Here is a 21,024-nt window from a genome sequence, read left to right as displayed (position 1 = left end):
TCTCTCCCACTCAGTGTGTGAACAATAGTCTAATTTTTTGAGATGCACGTGAATTTTGAGAATCTACTGGCAAAGACTCTGAGAAATCAATACATTCATCAACTTAATTAAAAGAAATTTCAGTATTGTTTCTGCAGAAATCGAATGTCACAAACTTGCTCAACAGTAGTTATTGGCTTTGTCAGTTTTATATGTGTTTTTTCATCATAATTCTTACCCGAGCGCTCTCTGAACTCTGTAGCTGGTATGTATCTAGGAAGGGTGCTCCTCCTGTCAGACTCTGAGGCCGGACGAACCTTCTTGCCGTCCTCCGAGGAGCTTTTTTGTAGAGAAGGTCGTAAGTCCATCTCAGAGACCGGCCTGGCTATAGGCCGAGAGTCCTCCACAGACCTCCGAGGCTCAGGCTTCTCTCGCCTATCCTTCTCGTCCCTCTTTTCCCGCTCGTCTCGTCGCTCTCTGTCATCTCTTTTGGCCCAGTCTTCCCGTCTGTCCTTGTCCTCTCTTCTTTCTCTTTCTTCTCGTCTGTCTCTGTCATCCCTCCTGTCCCCATCATCTCTATCTTTCCTCTCCCTGTCTTCTCTGTCGTCTCTCCTTTCCCTCTCGAGCCTTTGATCTCGATCATCTCCCCTGTCTCTTCTTTCTCTCTCATCAGGATCTCTACGCTCCCTCTCATCCCGATCCCTCCTTTCCCTCTCATCCCGATCTCTACGCTCTCTTTCGTCCCGATCCCTCCTTTCCCTCTCATCACGATCCCTCCTTTCTCTCTCGTCTCGATCTCTCCTTTCCCTCTCATCACGATCCCTCCTTTCCCTCTCATCACGATCCCTCCTTTCCCTCTCATCACGATCCCTCCTTTCCCTCTCATCCCTGTCTCTACGCTCCCTCTCGTCCCGATCCCTCCTTTCCCTGTCATCCCGATCTCTACGTTCCCTCTCGTCCCAATCTCTACGCTCCCTCTCGTCTCTGTCCTTCCTGTCCCTATCATCCCGATCTCTCCTTTCTCGTTCATCTCTCCTCTCTCGGTCATCTTTCCAGTCACGCCTTTCTCTGAAGTCTCTGTCTTCCCTTCGATCAGCTCCACCATCCCTTTCCCTGTCCTCTCGCCAGTCTCTTCTTTCCCCGTCTTCCCTGTTCTTTCTTCGGTTGTCCTCCTTGTCATCTCTGGGATCTCTCCTCTCGTCCCTGCGGTATCTGTCATCTGGTGGGGGTCCTCTGGGTAAGGACCCCGCTCTTCTATCCACATCTGATGGCAGACGGCTTCTTCTGTCTGAGTCAACAGAAAGACGTGCATGAGAGTCCACATCCAGAGGTGCTCTGTTGCTTCGGGAGGCATCTGATGGTGCTCTGCTTCGACGGTCATCTCCTGGGGGCGGCCTGAGGACATTCCCCTTGATGTCAGAATCCCCTCGAGACACTCTTGAACCTGCTTCCGACAACCTGTCAACATCCATTGGTACAGGATGCCCATTTTTCACTGGCGGAGCCTTCAAGTGGTTTACATCATTGCTCTCTGTCCCACAAAGACACAAGAATTGAATAGAGTTAAAAAGGTTTACAGAAGACTTTTCACAATAAAGACATATGAGGACTCCTTCAAGGTAAAAACAAGGAAATATTAATACAACTTTTACACCACTTAGCTACATTCTTTTTGGATTTCCCTTGGGAATTAACAGCTTGTGTGTCTTAGCTAAATATTAATCCTTTTTCACAAGCCATTCTTTTTTTATTTTTCATCTGGAAGCCAAAAAAACTTGCTATTCTCCTTGGCATTTCCACTGGAAGAATGCGGATTCTTATGTAGTATGCAACCCTAAATGCATTACAATAACCACAAATTTTCACTGAAACAACAGGGGTGTGATAGTTCATTCAAGTTTTGGTTCGATTCATATCTCAGGTTGAGCTGGCAGTAATGAAAGCTACAATTTGTTCCATCTTGTACCATTTAAACCAGCAGTTCTCTAATGATCAGGCGTCAGGGCCCATCACCACCTTGCAATAACACTTGAAATTTAGCTCAGGTGCCTCCCATTTCTCTAGCTCTTTGCTATGATGTGTCTCAACCTTGACTGGAGTCCACCTGTGGTAAAGTTGTCCTTCTGGATCTTTGTCCCATCTCCACACAGGATCTCTGGAGCTCAGTCAGAGTGACCATGGAAGAGTCCTGTTGCACCAAACTTTTTCCATTTGAGATTTATGGAGGCCACTGTGTTCTTGGGATTCTTCAGTGGAAAACATTTTTTGTAGCCTTTTACAGACCCCTGTCTGGCAATAATCCTGTCTGAGCTCTGCAGGAGGTTCCTTTGACCTCATGGTTTGGTTTTTGCTCTGATATGCATTGTCAGCTGTGAGGCCTTCTTCAGGGAGGTGTGTGCCAAATCATGTCCAAACAATTTCATTTACCACAATTGGACCCCAGTCAAGGTATAGAAACATCTCAGCAACCTCAGACACTGAGCTAAATTTAAAGTGTTTTTGCAAGGGGTCTTGTGTAAATTTGATATTTCAGATATTTATTTTTAACACATTTGCAAAATTTTCTAAAATTCTATTTTCACTCTGTCATGATGGGGTACTGATCGAGACTAATGAGAAAAAGAATGATTTTTTTCAGCTGTAGCATTAGGTTGCTTCATAAGAAAAACGAAAAAGTGAAGGGGTCTGAATACTTTCTGAATGCACTGTAGAAGATAAGTTAAAACTGTCTACAAATGACTGTAGTTTGCTCATTATCACAGGAAAACTAAGAAGAAAAAAAAGTATGGATTAGAAATGGGCAGTATTACTTCTTAATACTGTCATTCCCAAATTTAACCAGGGTATACTGTTGTAACGCCAGGTGTTTTAAAACCGCATTATATAGGCGCCCGCCAGCACGCACACGTAATCACAGCGGACAGAGATCTGCGCCTCTACAGGCGCTTCATTAACAAAATACTATGATATTTACACACAGTGGAGAAACACCATGGATTTTGAATGTCTGATGAAAATTAAATTACAATTATGTCACATTTCAGTCTCCTTGACAAAAACTAAATGTACTTTTCTTCAGGTTTGTCATCAAAGATCTGTTTCTAGCTTGTCTCAGTCTTGCCTTTCTCATGGTAAAATATAGTGGACTCACATTTTCAGTTATGGTTTTAGATGTTGAAATGAACTCTGCCAGGATTAATTCAAATATTGTTATACCCCAATTAAACAAGCAAATACAAAAGAAGGCATACTTTTTTAAAAATCACATAAGATGAAGTAGACAGCATAGATTTGAAAAAGAAATCAGACTTGTCATGATCAAATTGTTATCAAAAGGTTTAAGACCTCTTACGAGTGAGAATAAGACTTTTAAAGAAATGTACTAGCCTTGAATGTCAAACATTTCTTTTACAATTTTTTGAGGATCTGCAAGAACCCAGGTTAATTTCAAAATAGAATTAATTCAAAAACGGGTTACTTTAACAGAAAGGAGTGAAGCTTGACCTACCATTTTCTGGAATATCCTTTAGAACTCCTCTGGCAACCAGCTCTTGGCGACTCTTTCGGACAGAAATTTTTCTTTCTAAGGCTGAAGAAAGGAAACAGATACCATTACATTAAGCATAATCTAAGCATGCAACTTATTAAAATAAAAACTTCAATATACCTATTGATGTTTCTGCAAACTTTTCACTATGCTTCTTCTTTCTCCATTTCCAGGGCTTGAAGATCCGGCCCATTTTGGAGAATTTGCCTTTACGTTTGGTTGGAGGTGATCCTCCGCCAGAGTTTCCTTCTTCGCTCGTCGCTGTGTTGTGTTGCAGGTCGACCTCATCATCTGCAAGAATGTGAAAAATGCAAACAACAGATGACTTAAATTAGAAGTTTAGTGAATTAACATTTTGATCTGAGCTAAATTTGCAGAAAGAAAAAAGTATTTAGGAGCCACTTTTACATCTGTAACCCAGACACACAACAATAAAAAGCAGAAACATTATGTACAATTGTTCAAAATCTCCTGAAATATCTTTTCTTGTAAGAGTGTGGTCTTTGACTTTGAGATCAATCAGATGTTTTTCCTCAAACTATCACCTGAAGAAGACAAGTGGTGTGATTTAGTAAACTTTCTCGTGGCACTGATTCAGTGTGTGGGCTTCGCTCTCTTCTTCTACCGATGTCTTTGAATGACTTGAACCCTTTATTTGATTTACATATGACCACTTTTCTGAAGCTTTTCTCCAACACCATGCCATTGCACTCAGACAACTCCTGTTTGTACTTTGAGCATGCCAAGTATCAAAGCCACCTCAACAATGAAAACATTTATGGATCAACACCGACATGCCCGCTAATACTTTTAATCTACAATTCTTTTCCAGCAGCTCATTGAGCTTATAATGCTGCTAAATATGTTGTACTTGCTAACACGCATATCCATTAGTCTTATCATAGAGTTATTGACAAGCCTCTACAAATTTGGCATGATGAAATTGGATCTCTACTGTATAGCATGCACACATCCTGTTTGACAACTGCAAGGGCCAGTGGCGAAAGCAGGCAGTGCTGTCCTGTCAGCTCCCTTTTAATGGTGAATCAGTGGCAAAGTAGGCCTGCCCCATTAAAGATGACTAAACAGTCAGTAGAGAGGTTTTGAGAGAACATTCAACTGGCTGAATGCAACTTTTTGAACTTGCATTCAGCCAGTTAAATCTCTGCAGCTTTGTTTATATCCATGCAATTGTGCACAAAGCAAAGCAGGAGGAACAGCATGTAAGGGTTTAATCTGATAAACAAACTGACCCTTCAGAAATTAAAACAGTTTGAGCGTTGAATAGAGCAGATTTTGTTCTTTAAAACAGTGTTTCTGTGAAACTCTTTGGCCAAACCTCAGCTGCTGCTAGGCATGCTACTGTAAAGGGCTAATTTGTGTTTCTGACCATGAGTACTCGCAAGAACCAAACTTTATTCAAACAATCATATGGCATCCAGTATGAAGATGATTCTAAGCTGGCTTGTAGGGCTGCAAAAATAAATAAATAAATAAAATCAGTGATAACTGATCATTTAAAGTGTTGGTAACAAATATATTATTGATTTGTTGAGCTGTACAGTAATGGCGTCATTTCCCACATTCCAGTTGTTTACATCACACGTACAGTTGATTAATTTTACTCTCAAGTAGGGATGTAACGATATGAAAATTTTATATAATGGTTATCGTGACCAAAATTATCACGGTTATCATTATTATCATGGTATTGTTGAAATGTGCTCAAAATGTTCAAAAAGTACTTATACACACACTGAAATCATTTAACCAAGTTTTTTTTTAATAAAATAAAATAACACACACAATGTACTTTGTTAGCAGAACATTAAAATATTAACATTAAACATACAAATGTGCATTAAAGATGGCACCTTATGGCCATAACAGGTAGCTGCACTTTGTGCAAATTCTAGATAAGATTCAAGAATACTTTTCTTTACATTCAGTGCTCAAGACTAGTCTTACAGATCTAAGAAAAACTGGTACAGAAAGAACACTTTCACTGTTTCATGTACCTTTGTGTACAATCTCCCTCTCTCGCGCTCGCTCTTTTGCTTTCTCTCTCGCTCGCTCTCTCGCTCTATCTCTTGCTATCTCTCACTCTTTCGCTCTCTCTCACCATGTTTTCAAACTGCACATGCACACCAGAGTCTCAGAGAGCACTGCTCCTTCTTCTTCTATGGTGTTTAATGGCAGCTGGCATCCATGAAGTTGCATTACTGCCACAGAGCACTGCGGCTTCTCCAGGAATTGAGCACTATCACCGTGAGTTTTCAAAGTGCAGTAATCAAACATGGTTTTAACAGTAATTAAACTTTGAAACGGTAATACTAACCGTCTCGAATTTTACCACGGTTTATAGTGATACCGGTTATCGTTACATCCCTACTCTCAAGTATGACTTCGATAGTTATAAATTATGAGGAGGAATGCTCATCTACGACTATTTTCCCATGATGGAGAGGAGATGTGGCCTAATCTTAGATCAAAGTGGTAATGATTCCATTGAGACCAAAGTGTTGCTTTTGGTTATGGGAGATCAAAGCAGATGCCAGCCATGTCATTTCTGGCAGTAGTTGCTAACTTTTCTCCTTAACGCCCAACCAACTCCAATGTAAGAAAAGCTCAGCCCTGCAGGACCAACTTGGAAAAATTAAACATCAATTTTAATTGATTTCATTGACAAAAGTCCCACATTATGGACCTACTTACCTAACAGGTTACTGCTTAAATATGTATGTATAAACTATCCATTACAACAACAGCCACTTTTTTGGGAAAAAAAACCCTCAATATTTTCAAGTTAAACAGTTGTAAATTTAAAACAAAACAAAACAAAGCAAATCCTTTAAAGTTGTACATTTACATGAAGTAAAATTATTGATCTTACAAAGTCAAAACTAGCTGATGTATGGAAGAAAACTACACCAACTAAAGCAGTGTACTTCCACTAGTACTGTGGTTGAGAGCCTAATCAAGGGGTCAAGACTTTCTGAATACACTGTACTTCTTTGATATTTGAGGGTCTGAGATTAAGTGTTATACTTTGTAGAATCTATATTTGCATCTGCTGTTATTCTCCACAAGAGACAACAACAGCGAAGTGAGGTGATTTCTGAGTAGGACATTTTTATTATTTTAATCTAACCTTTATTTAACAGTGAAAAAGCCTCATTGAGATTAAAAATCTCTGTCAATAGTGTCCTGGCCAAGACAGGCAGCAGCACAGTTAGCAAAGTTACAGACAGATACCAAGCAGCCATACTTAAAAGCATAACAGCATGTTAGAAATATTAAATAAATAAGTAATTATTTGACAAAATAGGACAACAAGCATAAAACTCCCATAGATCGGGCAGAACATCTACAAACAGATGTCTCTGTCTTCAGGTCATCTACCATCCTCCTAGAGCCTCAAGTGAGACCAAGTCTGTTAATTTCAGGTCCTTTTGTAATTCATTCAAAGCAAAGGCAGCAGCAAATTTAAAGGCCTTTTTACAAGTTTAGTTCTGACCCTTTGGACAGACAGTAAGAAAACAACCTGAGAATGAAGGAGGTAGGTCCCAGAGCTCTTCTGACTGATGTAGAGCAAAGGGTAGGACAGAGTAGACCAAGAATTGCCTTGTGGATCAGAATATGCCACTGTTTTAGATTATGAGTTTATTATCCTAAATCAACTTACGCATCATGTCATGGCCTCTGTATCATGATATGTATCACAGCATCAGGCTGTGGGAAATACACTGCCCTAATGTTAACGTACTTGCTGTGGTAAAACCTGTCAACATCTTGTTTTCATTTAGTTTTAAAAATAATTACCTATAATTTCAGAAATTTTAGTAAAGGGATGGAAACAAATAAAACTATCTGATTCATTAATTTATGGAAAATAATGAGCAGCAAATTACTAGATTAGTTTTACAATCTTTAGTTGCAGCCCTATTGGCATGTAATGCACACCTTTTCTAAGGGCTGTTACTTGCACTGACATCATGACAGATAGGCATTCAGAATGCTCATATTTAAATAACTAATCCTATTACAGAAAACTATTCAATTTCTGTTAAATCACTATGTGCTCGGTTATTAATTTAGCGTATCTTAATGTTAGTCAAAGTGTCAAGTATCACTCAGTATAAATCTTTGCCAAAGGAAAGGTAAATAAAACATCATTTCATCACCTTTTCTAAGTAGCGCATACACTTACTGGCATTTAAACAACTACATAGAAATGATCAGTCTGGTCTTTTATGTTGTATCAAATTTCACAGGTAGTGTGGTTGAATCAATATCAATTTCAGTCCCTTTAAGAAACAGCTAATACTCCTCACAGGAACTTCACAACAATGGTTACATGACCAAAAACATTTAACCACAACAAGAAATATAAGAACTCAAGTACACCTAAACACCATTTAATCAAGCACTTCATTTTACTTTCATTGTGTCCAGTTGATTTCTGGCCCTTTATAAATAAATAAAAGTTCTTTTATGAGGGCTTTAGCTCTAAGCTGCTGCCTTAATCATCCGTCAAAATAAAAAGGACCAAACCTCAAAACAAGGTTGGCCCAAATTCCTTTCCTGCTCAGCTGTCTCAGCTGTTACCATAGAGCCAGACAGTGAAATATGGGCACAGCTTTTCTGCTATTATTTACACAGTGGTGTCAAGTAATGTGACTTTTAACACTGTGGTGAAGGGGATTCAATCATGAAACTCCACATTTCTCAGTTTATGGTCAACGTCTCTAGTGTAGGTAGTTGATTTTAGTATCATCTAACTTAACCTGCATGGACCTGGATAAAAGCCTGACAGGAGACTTAGAGAACCAAGACTCATCTTGTGCTACAGAAAATCCTCTGACAGCAACAACTGGGTGTGAAACCACTGCTGTAATTCTTCAGTGATGAGTCGTGCAGCAGCAGTTGCACAACAGTGAGCACAGAGCAGTGCAGTGTGCAGAGGATTTAAGTGCAGAGAGGAGGAAGGGGGGTTGACCACCATACCGACTGTTCATGTACAGGAAGACAGGTGAGCTCAGTTTTACATGTGACATCATGCAGGTAGTGTCAACAGACTCAATCGAAGCTACATGAAAAGAATGTAAGTTAACAGGTGGTGAGACAGTTGTATTATCTAGCTTTCTAGTAATGGCAGCCATCAAATATGTGACAACACTGAGGAGGACAACTTAAACCACAAACACGCTATGCTGCAAATTTTATAAGCTTGCTGACACAGACTCTTGAAAGACAGGAAAAAAGCTTTAAAGAAAGATTACTTTGCATTCAATAGGTTCATTTTATTTTGAAGATAATCTCTTGACTACAACCGTGACCAAATCTGGAGTAAAATTCCTGGGTCTGTGGGTACAATGATGGGGCTAATGATTTAGAAAAGCCACAGGCTCAGAGGGTTGACATTATGCCAACTCCTGTCAATATAGCTTTAAATGCTTAAGCACTCTTCCTTCATTTTATGAAATAATCTTATCCTTATCTACTGTTTCTTTGCAATGCTGACAGTATCAAATATCTATTAGGGAGTCAATTCTAATCATTTACAGTGTGCTCTGTGTTCAAAGAAATCTGCATGGGCTATCTCATGCCATTTGCCCTTTGTGAGGTCAAAATGGACAGACCACTACACAAACTGAGCATCTGTACAGACCGCAGGGTGCTCACAATGTCCACCGGATTCACAGCAGTCTGATTTCTTTGATGGAGATCTCTTTGGCTTGAAAGTTATACATGTATCTAAGTAACACTTCTTTCCAGTAACTACGGTAGCTGATAAGGCCCAGGTCAGACAGAGGCCTCTCTGGTGAGCCCACCTTCTCCTCCACTTTAGGCAGCAGGTAACTGAAGTCAATGAGCATCTTTCCGAAGCCCTGTCTCATGTACTGTGGCATTGTCAGGATACAGGAAACATTGTAGTTGAGGAAGGAAGTCTTCTCCTTGGCTCTGGTCACTGGTGTTTGTGTTGTTTGAATTTTATCACATAAGTTACCGTTGCAGATTGAAAATGAGGCAAAGCTGCAGTATCCAAAGGCGCATATCAATAAAACTATGGAGAGGGCACACATTATTCCTCCTGAACCATGAACCAGTGTTTCAGCTGGCTCATGAAATTTAATGTATCTGGTTTAAGAAAAAAAAAATATATATAATAATAATAACACCCTGCAGTTAGGTCATCTCGACGTGAATTTAACAATCAAAGTGAAAACTCAAAATAAATCATATACTACAGTCAAAAAAGAGCCACCTTTTCAAGTGGTCTCAATACAGCTGTTTGGTCGACAACAACTAACATATTTAACACCCATGCAAACATACTGTATTAACCTCACAAACACACTTGAGTTTGTAACTGAACAAATGGCTTAGGTGTGGAAAAAGGCTAACAATTACTGTAGGTCACACACTCCAATGTACAGACATTATAATCCTCAAGGCAGTCCTCATGCCATGCTCTCTCTCTCCCCAAATGTCCGTACCTATGCACCGTCTCTTCAACTAAATAAAGGCATAAAGGCTCACAAAACTTGAACAAATCAAGAACATATAAAGCTTCATCTTGTATAGGATTATATAGGATTCCTAATTAATGATTTCAGAAACAAAGTCAACTTCTACCATTTCTTACACAACTGATACTGTTGTAATGGAAAGCAGAGCTGTGATTATACTGCCTGTAACAACATATTTAACCTCCTGCTTTTACAAGAAAACAACATAATTACTATCTTTGACATCAGTCATTCACTGACACTAGTTAATTAGGGCATCAAACCAGTCATAAAAAACACTAATTTTTACATTACTGTGGTTAAACAGATCTTACACAGGTAAATAGATTTGGGAAAACTAACATTAAGAAACAAGACAAATTGGAAAGGGCAAGACGTTAGAAAATATGGCAAACAAGGGAAGATTGGATCTTTTATTTCCCCTGAGGAACAACGCAACAGAGTGATTTCTACAGAGCAATATCAGACAAGAGGAGGTGGAAACTTTCTTAGTGCTGAAGGTGTGCTGCTGGTTTGTCAACATGTAACAATTAAGGATTAAAAAATGGATTGTTACCGCTGACAATCACTTCAAAACTCAAGTCTTGACGATAAGTGGTTCAGGGTCAGAGATAAACGTAGCCTGTGCCATTAATCAGGAATGAAAACTCAAATAATCAGGCCAGTTTTACAGCAGAATCGATGAAATCACCAACGAGGATTTGATCAATCACTAATACGAGAGCTGACAGTGTGGACTACACACTGTGGTTTTGCTGATTGGATTTTCCTTCAGCTGAAGGTATAGTGGAGATAAATCTTGCAAATGTGGGCATGTGGACAGAAGTTTACAAATGTCAGATATTAAAGAGAGTTTAGACAAACTTTTTCATTTAACCTGGTCTTAATATACCATTCCTGTCTGCAGGATGGAGCAAACCTCATCAGTAAAACTATCCTTACAATGAAGTTTTAACTCGATCGCTGACTGTTCACATTTGTTTTCTTTTTTACATAATCTTTTTCTGTTTACAATACTCGATATTTTCCATCCCCTTATTGTGACTATTTTGCAGTAATCCCTGGCAAGCTTGCATATGGTTTTCAGGTCAGGTTTTGTGCTACTTCTTGTGATGTTACTAGACAAATAATTTCATATCTGATTAAAATGGGGCTGTCAAGATAATCACATTAATCACCATTAATTAAGGGACAGAATCAGCACACTAAATTTTCATAAAGTATGATTAATCGCATGATTTCTTGTCCTTAATGTCTCATTTCACTTAAAAAAAAATCAGATAGCTCAGTGGACAAGTCAAAAGTCATCTGTACTTGTGTTTTCAAACATTAACCTTTTAACTGTTTCCTCACTTCCTTTAAAATCCATAACAAGCTCTCTTCTCTGTGGTAAAGCTTATGCTAAAATCTTGGATCCACCTATAAAAGCAGGTCTACATCCAAACAGGAAGTAAATTACCCTTAGTTTAAGATAGTAGAAAAATGAAAAATGGCACAAAAACAGTTATGAATGCACAATAGAGGAATTTTAAAATGCAATTTAAAGAAAGGGTATGATTAACGGTGATTAATGACAAAATCTGAGATTGATCACTATTTTTTAAATCATCATTTGACAGCCCTAGATTAAACGCAGAATATAAAACTGTTAAGTGGACTAGTCTAAAGTCAAGAAAACGATCAAAATCGTGCATTAATTATTTATGACGGGTCAAAGTGGAGGTTTGAAAGGTCCTCACTCCTGTGATGAATATCGTGATTCAGTGCCTTGGTTTATTAGAGTATGACCAGACACAGCAAAATACAACTTAATCCCCATTTACTAGATCAAAATAGTGCTACACTGTACTGTTCCTACAAAATCCTATTGGTGCTTTCAGTTTACTGTTGGTTACACTGGATTAAAGAGCATTACAACAGTGTGGCAGAAGCTATTAATCACAGCAACAAGAGCAAATACTTCTTCATTAAATCTAGAGGAACCAGCCGGAACCAGCACAGAGTCCTGCCAGTCCTGAAGAGGCTACTGTCATGAACATTAGGTCTCAAATTAATAATTTAAACTTCCTATAGAATTTGGTGTATAATTTTGTGTATAAACTGCACTTTTTATTTATTTATATTTATTCAATCAATCAGATAAACCTGATTGAAATCTAAAAGTCTCATTTGCAGGTTTTACTACGTATTTTTCATCTAAAATATAGGCTGCAGCTTTAATACCACAGCGACCTATATACCACTATTAAGTGCTGAGATATGCAACGGCATCACTTGGAGATGCCACTGTCACACACTGCATAAGACATACCGTGATTGAAAATTCGTCACATTGACTGTGTATTGCACTGTGTTGATTTGGCGCTACTTTTAACAGTTTTTCTCTCTCGTTAGGTCATAACCAGGTATAGAATAAATGGGAAGTAAATCATGAAGAAACTCATGCAACACTAGTTTGACTGAAAATAATCCTAAGTTTAGGACAGATGAAAGGCAGCAGCTGACACTTGCATACTGTTAGGACACGGTGTTATATACCCAGCATCTGAAGCGACTTAAAAATAACTGCAACAAGGGGAAATTTAGAGAATATTTGGAGCTACAATGCTGCATGTCCCTCCTGGCAGAATAGAAAAAGTTTAATGTTCAGCCTTGACCTCCTTTAATTGGTCCTTTGTGTCTTCGCTCTTAGTTTCATTTATCTCCACTGGGAGCAGATTAAAAACGCCTCACACTGGCAGGTCAAGTTCATTTGTCATTTTGTGAAAAGGCAGTGTTTCTCTCACATTCCTCACTCTGTGTGTGTCCCTGTTTGTTTCTCTTTGTAATTCAATTATCATTTCTCTCTGCAGAAGAAGTTTGTTTGAATTACAGATGTACAGAGCAGTGGAAATAAAGCTACAAGCCTCACAGACAAAGATAATTCTCCAGGGGCCACACTCCAAATCTGCCCTGAAAACAAAAATCAATTGAGAATAGGGATACTGAAAAGACAAGATGGCGTGTGTAAAGTGAGTGGAGCTTGTGCTGCTTCTTTGCCCTTCTCCATAAAATTTTAGTGTACTCACTGCGAAGAAAAGCATGCTGTTAAATGTGTGACAACTCCTGCTAGAATGCAGGAAAGCAGAGGTCAGTGAGCTCACAGCTATTCCTGACACATAGCATAGACTCCAGCGAATTGGGAATGGTTGGGTGGGTGAACTGGGAGATGTGGTTCAGCTTTGACAGAGTCACAGTTTGATGTGGTGACATAAGAAGATGAGACGTCTGCTTTTCACAGAACAAGATAATTGAAAGCGCCGACCCACAGCTTCAGACATGAGCTGAAAGACCCAGGCCTCAGGTATGCTTTTATAAACCCACTGTCAACAGGAGAGCTTATTGAAACAAAACCTGAGACAGCACGGACAACATGGTTTCTGTAAATGTTCAGCCAGTCAGACTGAAAACATGAAACCTGCACTCAGCATCCACCACTAATGCAACACCCTGCAGTCATCCGGTCAAGCTGTCCATATGACTCATGCCACTCACATGACACCCTATGTTGACACCAGCTCACAGGGTGGCACTCCAGAGGCAAAAATACACTTGAAAGATGATATTCTCATGTTAGACACATGTCAAAAACCTACTGTTAAGCATGAAGCATATACACACAGTGTAGAACAAGAGTGTTTTTCTACAATTGGAGATCATGATGGAGCTATAAAATAACCTCAGTGAGGAATCTCAATGAAATTTATATCTATAACCTCATTGAACACCAACATTTTTTTGCCAAATTAGAACAGCCTTAGATAGAAATGAAACATGCATTTCTGAACACTGTCTCATCTTAAAAATATATTTTTTCATTATTTTCATCAGTGGTTGTTGTAATGGGGTACTACACCCTGAGGGTGTTCATATCTAAAAACTGCCATTAAATTAAAAAAGAAGAAGACAGCGTTAGTGTCAGGTTACACAACTGTAACTATACCTGGTGTAGAGATGATGAACTAAGTCAAACTTAGGAAGGAATTCTTTTACTTGATACTACAGTAAAATATATAGTTTCTTAAGAGGAACCCTGCATAATTAGCTAAATTGATCTTAGATTAAAATAATTAATTTTCATGCATGTGTTTCAGACTTTACTTGGTACTTGGTTCCGCTCTATTGACAGTATTCATCCACAGAACTTAGTATAAAGAAATTCTTCTTAAGCGTTTCATTTGATATCCTGTAATCGTTCGATGTGAGCTGTTTGAGTAAATTCTTATGATCAGGAAGCATTTCACAAATGTAATCCAAGAGGGCAGGAGGGTAATATTGGCAGCTACATTATTATGGTGCATGCCTAGTTAATAGTTTTTATCAACAGATATTAGCTTAAAATGTATTGTTTTGGCAAATATCATAAAATTTCTGCTGATATTTTAAACCAGTTTATCAGCTGTAAATATCAGCCATGTATTTGATTAAGGTTGTGGGGACAGTGCTCTTTAGCTTATACACCTGTCCCTTCTTTATCCAAACATAAGTATGTATCCTTGGCCGAAGAGCTCTAGTTTGGTCCCATCTGACTGAAGGACATAATTTCAATATGCATAATCATTCTCCAGGTTGTCCTTAGCATACTTCAGTCTGGCTTGAACGTGTCTCTTCTCCAGAAGTGGAGTTTTTCTTGGTATGTAACCTCTCAGTCCATTGCTGTGCAGGGCTCTATGGTCTTCTTTGAGACTACAATTCCAGACTTGGCTAAGTCACCCACTAACATCCTGGCAGTTGTTCTGAGCCCTTTAGACTAGGGATGAACGATTTGCAAAAATTATCTGATTGTAATATTTTTCCACCAGTATTGCAATTGCGATTTAATATGCGATTATTTTTAGGTTCCTTTTCTTATGTATTGTTCAGCAAACACAAGCAATAAATCATTCTAAATTATAACCAGCACAATATTAGATAAATTAAACTAGGTATGAAAGATCTGGAAAAAAAATCTGAATGCCATTTGGGTCATATAGTAAATTTGATATCAATTGCCATACTGAAAGAAATGATAATTTTTTCTTGTTATTCTCATTTTAATTCATGAACAGCAAAATACATGACCAGCAAAAGTAGGATTTATGTAAACTATTCTAATAAAAAGACACTTGAATGTATATATAATGTGTAGAACAGAAAATCTCTGCTGCAAAAAAAAAAAAAAAAAAAAAAAAAAAAATATGTTTCAAATGTTTCAAAATGATATTTTGACACATTTCAGGTTAAGGAAATATTGCACTTTCTCTGAGTTGAAAATTGCAGCAGGTCATTTTGCGATTTCATCTAATTTGCAGTTAACTGCCCAGCCCTATTTTTTTTTTCCATAATCATTGAAATCTTTTTCTTCCTACCTCTGCCAGGCTTGTTTTGTACTGTGTTGCTCACTTTGAATTTATTGATGACTCCTCGTATTCCCTGACACTTGAAAACACTGTGATAACTTAGTATATCCTTCTCTTGATTTGTGAACATCAACAATTCTGTTTCTCAAGTCTAAACTGATTTTGTTTTAGCTGTGATGCTTTATCAGTGACAGCTCAAACTCCTTACTGAAGTTGAAATACTGTGTGTAAATTTACTGATGAAATGAATTAAGCAAAAAGTGTTCTGCCTTGGCTCCTCTGCAAGGTGTATCCTCCCCTGGGTTAATTTTCAGTCTCTAGTCTCACCAAATGTCCTGTATATAATTTTTTTGATCATACAGTTTCACTTTTGCACCATTAAGTACATTTTATAAATCATAATAAATGCATATCGGTTCCAAATCTCAATTTATCGACCTCATGAGCTACAAATAATCAGTATTGGCCCTGAAAAAAATCAATGCGGGTCAGCCCCTTCTATCCAGTGCTCAATCTTTTAGCCCATTAGTGGCAAATTTCTTTGAAGTGTTAGCATTAAGCTAAGAAACAGACACACATCTTGGCCCATCTGTGGTTTATTTTGTAGTGTATATAAGATACTGATAACTCTTTCCATCAAGTCATCCCGTTGTCATCGTCTAAACTTGTGCACACTGGCACAATTCTTCTTTCTGTGCTCCAACACAGTCTGTCACTACCATTTCTTGTTTTAATTTAGGTGAATGGGTCTCTGTTTACACATAAGCAAAAATAATTTAGACATTCAAAGAACTGCCAGAGATTTTCAACTATTAACTGTTTGAAACAAGCATCCCTTGCTCTAACAGTGGTCTTGTTTCTTCCACCATTGCCTGAATTCTCCTCAAACTGGCAGTATTTATCAATCACATTTTTGGACACACGGACCAGCCCTTCAGCATACCATAAACTACAGCCTGGTGTCAAATTAGAGGCTGCAAAATTCTGCAGAAAGAGGTGACAGACCTCCGTATTACATTGAGGCCGAATTCCAAAAGCTGTGGGCTGTGTTATTATGAGTAACCGTAGGTGTGCAATGAGACAGGGCCCTCCTTTTGACAGCAAAAACAGGTTTTGAAGGTTTAAAATGTTAGCTTAACCAAAGAAACCAAGGGGCTAGACTATGAAACACCAGGGATCACACTATGACTGAAAAAAAACAACATTTAGAACACTAAAACTTTGGGTATAGCTGGTGTCAGCTGGTGCCTTGTACCCCTACATCTTGTTATCAAAGTAGCTTTCACAAAGACATGAAGCCCTGCACACAGACAGAGAGAAGTTTGTATTTCACAATCGCCACATTCCATCTGCATACATTCTTGTACACCTGTCTGAGCCTGCCGCCTCAAAGCGTCTCTCTCTAGCTCTATAGCACCTGCTCATGTTTACCAGATCCCTTGCTGTTTAAATAACACACAAATGTTTCAAAAATCAAATATACAGAGGAACCATTCAACCTCTGATTCTGACTCACCAGTGTTGCTTTGGGCCGGTTGCTGGGCCACTGTCTCACTGCTACCACCCTGTCCCATGCTACAGCTCCTGTCCCCGCTGGCCTGCCGGGCCCTGCCTCTCCTGAGGCCCGCGGCGGGAGAGAAAAACCTAAAGCCACCTCGTTCCTCTCAAACCAGACATCAGCGCTGTGGTAACTTAAGACAGTCTGGACTGCTCACTTGTGTTGTTGAGTCTCTCTTTGCTCTGTAGTCTTGCCCTCCCCCCTCTCCCTCCAGCCTGTGTGATATGGTCTCTTCCTCCCTCCTTCTTCCACTTTAAAACACAAACATGCTCACTTGCTAAGTTCTTAGGTCCCTCCCTTCTTGCAGCTCTGACTACATATATGAGGTACGCCAATAAGGTAATCCTGCAGTCTTAGATTCCTTTCATTCCTTAGAGCAGATTTTTCAGGGCCAAAGTTCACCACAGGCAGGCTTTGAGGTTTGGCCGAGCCAGTCATCAATCCTTGAGGGATGCAGTGGGCCCCCTGCTAGCACCATTTCACACACTGACAAAACACTACTCCCTGAAGGACAAGGGGCGGGCGAGGGGCGGGGCTGTGTGGGGTTTAAGTAACTTGAGAAGTGGAAGGTGAGTCGAGCCAAGGTGGAGCTCAAAGCCAGAGAGAGGAAGTGACAGTGTGCAGGTGTCCAATAACTTTCCAGGGATTGTCCTTTAGAACTATCTCATGCAATGGCTAGTAAAAATATCTTCATATGATATTAACAACTGTCCAACAGCCAACTACCCTCATTCACTATGTTTACTTACAAATACTTCAGAATCAGAAAATGAGAATCATGCTATTGCATACACTTTAAAACACAATGCATCTCTTACGTTCCTATTAAAATAAAAGTCTAAAAGTGAGGTTTCAATTAAGTGAGCTTCTGTCGTAAAACAGGTCCAAACCTTATCCAGATGTCTCAATTTCACACACACATCCTCACGGTACAAAAACAGGCATCCTGAGCCTAAGCAGTCCATCTGAGCTTTTTGTGATAAGATAACATGCAATCAATGGGAGGAAGGAAGAGCTCATTAATGCATGTTCCAGAGAAAAGGAGGAGAACAAAAAATAAACATCTCCAGCTGCTGAAAAAAATGAAAGTGGAAGGATGGTTGATGATGGCAATGAAGAAAATGATGAAGATAAAGACTCGTTGATCTGGCTAAAGACTTAATAAAATACTGTTAGTAGAGCACATAATGTAAGGACGTAAAAAACACTTTCATTTGGATTTCAAACCAGGTATCTCGGTGCCCTCTTTAAAATGTTAACGCATTTTCAAAGGCTAGGTATTAGGATGACTTCCATTTAGCCTCTAAAGCTCCTGATGTTTTAATGTTACTTTCAAGATTTACATTATGGCAGCTCACTTCCTAACAAGCTAAAGATGACTTTAACAAGCAGGTTCTAATCTGCTAGTTTTCACCAGAATTTCAACTCAAATTTTAACACTGGAAGACTCAGTGGCAACAGTCAGAGCAGCAACAGTGGCAGCTGGTGCAAACAACTTACAGAAAAGTGTACAAAGTTTGTAAATCATGTGGTAGGTCAAATTGTAGGTAAGCCTGTGTTCAAAAAGTCTATATGGCAAACCATTGTAACATGCTTGATGCTGTGAACTATGAAACTATCCCTTTGCTGTTACTGCCTACAGTAAAGAATAGCTGCTGTTGTGAATTCTGTGTAGGATGTGTTTATTAGGACATGTCTATTATCCCAAATCAATGTGTGCTGGAAATATAATGTACTGTGGCATCTGTATCGCGATACATATCATATACCCAGATCTAGTTGAAGGTGCTAGGTTTCAGGTTAAAATATTGTGTGTAAAAAAAAAAAAAAAAAAAAAAAAAAAAAAAGTGGTTTCATGACATCCAATACATTATAATAAGCTGATAATAAGCTCATTCATTAGATACTCCTTTTTTCACCTTTTCAAAGCTCAGGTAGAAATTCAGCAGATCATCTTCACCATACATCCAAAATGCATTGATATTGCCATGTGATTTGCTGGTTAGATAGTTTTATTGATGACCAGCTGAACAGGTGTACCTAATGAAATGATCAGTGCCTGTATAACCTAGTGTCTTTAGCATATAACCTCAATGCTCTTCCCTGAATCATCCAATAACTGCTGCATCATAGTGGTCAAACTCTGACAAAGGAATGTGAGGAATGCAAAGACCATTATCAGCGTTTGGGACGTAATCAGGGCAACCATTGTGGGACGTCCCAGAAACAACAAACAGAGACCACAGCCAATCACATCCTAAAGTATATATCCTGTGACTCATCATGGCTATAAAATCTACTCACTCTTTCCCCAAAGCAGCAGCAGATGGAGACAAACTCTTTTTTTTTCTTCTTAACATGAGAACATAGAACCCAGCTGAACAAAAAAACGTGATGACTCACAGAAATACTGATCAAACATCATCATGACTAACAAAACAGCAGCTAAAAATAACTGAACATGTGCCAACATGCTGGCCGACTTTCAGGACATGTAATGTACATTTCTATTTAGTAAACATTCAGATGTTTTTGTCAGAAACTCATGGCCAAAAGAAAACGAGCTGAAGAAGATGTCCAGTTTATTTTTACTGCTTGGCCATGAGTCTGGACAGGGATGAGTAGATCAACCTTTCCTAATCTCTTCCTGCCACAGCCTTAACAAGTGATAATGGAGCCATGCCCTGACCTGTACAGGTATTTCACTGAAGCAGAGTGAAAACTTATCAAACACTTTGCTTACACTAAATCATTAAACAAGGAAATCATTCCAGTCAAGACACTATTCTTCAAAAGAAAGTAAACTGTAACAACATCCAAAAACAAAACAAAGAGCCAGTTTACTCACGGATGTATTCAGATTGAACGGCCATCTCTGCTATTTTTCCAAAAACTCTTCAAAAGTTCAGACTAGAAGCAAAGGCAAAGATCCTCAGCTTCTCAGGAGTGTAAAATGAATACGGTGTTGTCACTGATCGGGCTCAGTGTGGAAATAGACACGAGGCCATGAGTGACAGTGAGTGAAACCGGCTCTGCTAACAGACAGGTGTGTCTTCTGAGTGGGAGCCAATCAGATGGCTGCAGTGTCACTGGCACAATGAGTCACAGGACAACCCCTTCACGGACAACTTCACTGCCAACCTGAACTTTGTCTGTTGCTGCAACACTCTCTCTATCATCCTGATACTACTGATGAGATTACATCAGTTTTGATACTGTACAAACTTACACAAAAATAGAAATAATAAAGTTATGAGTTCATCCCAAAGTCAAGGATATTTGGCTGAAATATTAGCAAGCACAGTGGAAAAGAAAAAGGATCATTTTTGAAATTCCTTCATTGGTAAAAGAGGAGGTTTTCTTACCAGGATTTTCCATCACAGTGGATAAAACTCAGCAGACAGCAGCTCCTGAAAATAGCAAAACAGATTATTAGAAAACAAGTTATAATTATCAATAACACCCACATCTACAAAACTTAATTTAAGATGAGGTTATGTCTTGTTACAACATTTCTCTTGCTTTCTGAGTGGAAATTGGACCTTCATGAGAATTATGGATCTTTATCAGGGAGGCACCTACAAGCTAAGGTTATCAATTTTTTCAACACTGATACTTTTTTGATACTACATAGTTTAAATGATAGAGTACCTTCATTTTGTGTTCAATTTGTGTTCAAGTACAAAAGTACATTGAAGTGAAACATATGCACTTGATATTCAAACCATGACGTGGGTGGAGAGAAAGAGTGCTGGTGTCCTGTTGCTAAAACAGACTGGTGATCCAGAGAGACAATGTTATTTCCGGATTGTTTGACAGCAGTTAAAGAAGTTAAAAATATACAAACACCTCTTCAGGAAGATTCAGGGAGATTTGTTTGCCTGATGCTGAAGATAAGCCCCTTCTCTGACCGCCGTTTTAAATGGTTGTTTAAGCCGTTGTAAGATAAATAGCTGTAGTGCTGGGCTCTACACAAGCGAGACCAGCCAAAGCAGCACTTAGCTTGTGTTAAAGCCCCAGGCAAGCTGA

General features: G+C 38.9%; 1 protein-coding gene across 5 annotated transcripts in view; it reads right to left on the bottom strand.

Moving 5' to 3' along the window:
• Nucleotides 1–21,024, bottom strand: part of phactr4a (phosphatase and actin regulator 4a) — a 72,676-nt gene that overhangs the window by 31,910 nt on the left and 19,742 nt on the right. For 2 of the 5 annotated variants that reach the window (XM_041808277.1, XM_041808278.1), the window contains exons 3-6: nt 20,361–20,405; nt 3,647–3,817; nt 3,488–3,568; nt 218–1,510 (exon numbers count right to left, since the gene is read on the bottom strand). In XM_041808277.1, the coding sequence (XP_041664211.1) occupies nt 218–1,510; nt 3,488–3,568; nt 3,647–3,817; nt 20,361–20,373 (1,558 nt within the window). In that variant the 5' untranslated portion in view covers nt 20,374–20,405. Of the gene's footprint in view, nt 1–217; nt 1,511–3,487; nt 3,569–3,646; nt 3,818–16,953; nt 17,379–19,843; nt 19,964–20,360; nt 20,406–21,024 lie in introns of those variants that run through there. The other 3 variants (XM_041808276.1, XM_041808274.1, XM_041808279.1) reach the window with 3 other exon arrangements.

Source organism: Cheilinus undulatus, linkage group 16 (assembly GCF_018320785.1).
Source record: "Cheilinus undulatus linkage group 16, ASM1832078v1, whole genome shotgun sequence".
Classification (NCBI taxonomy): domain Eukaryota; kingdom Metazoa; phylum Chordata; class Actinopteri; order Labriformes; family Labridae; genus Cheilinus; species Cheilinus undulatus.
The sequence above is the reverse complement of the archived record's forward strand: the minus strand, read 5'-3'. Positions and strand labels throughout refer to the sequence as shown.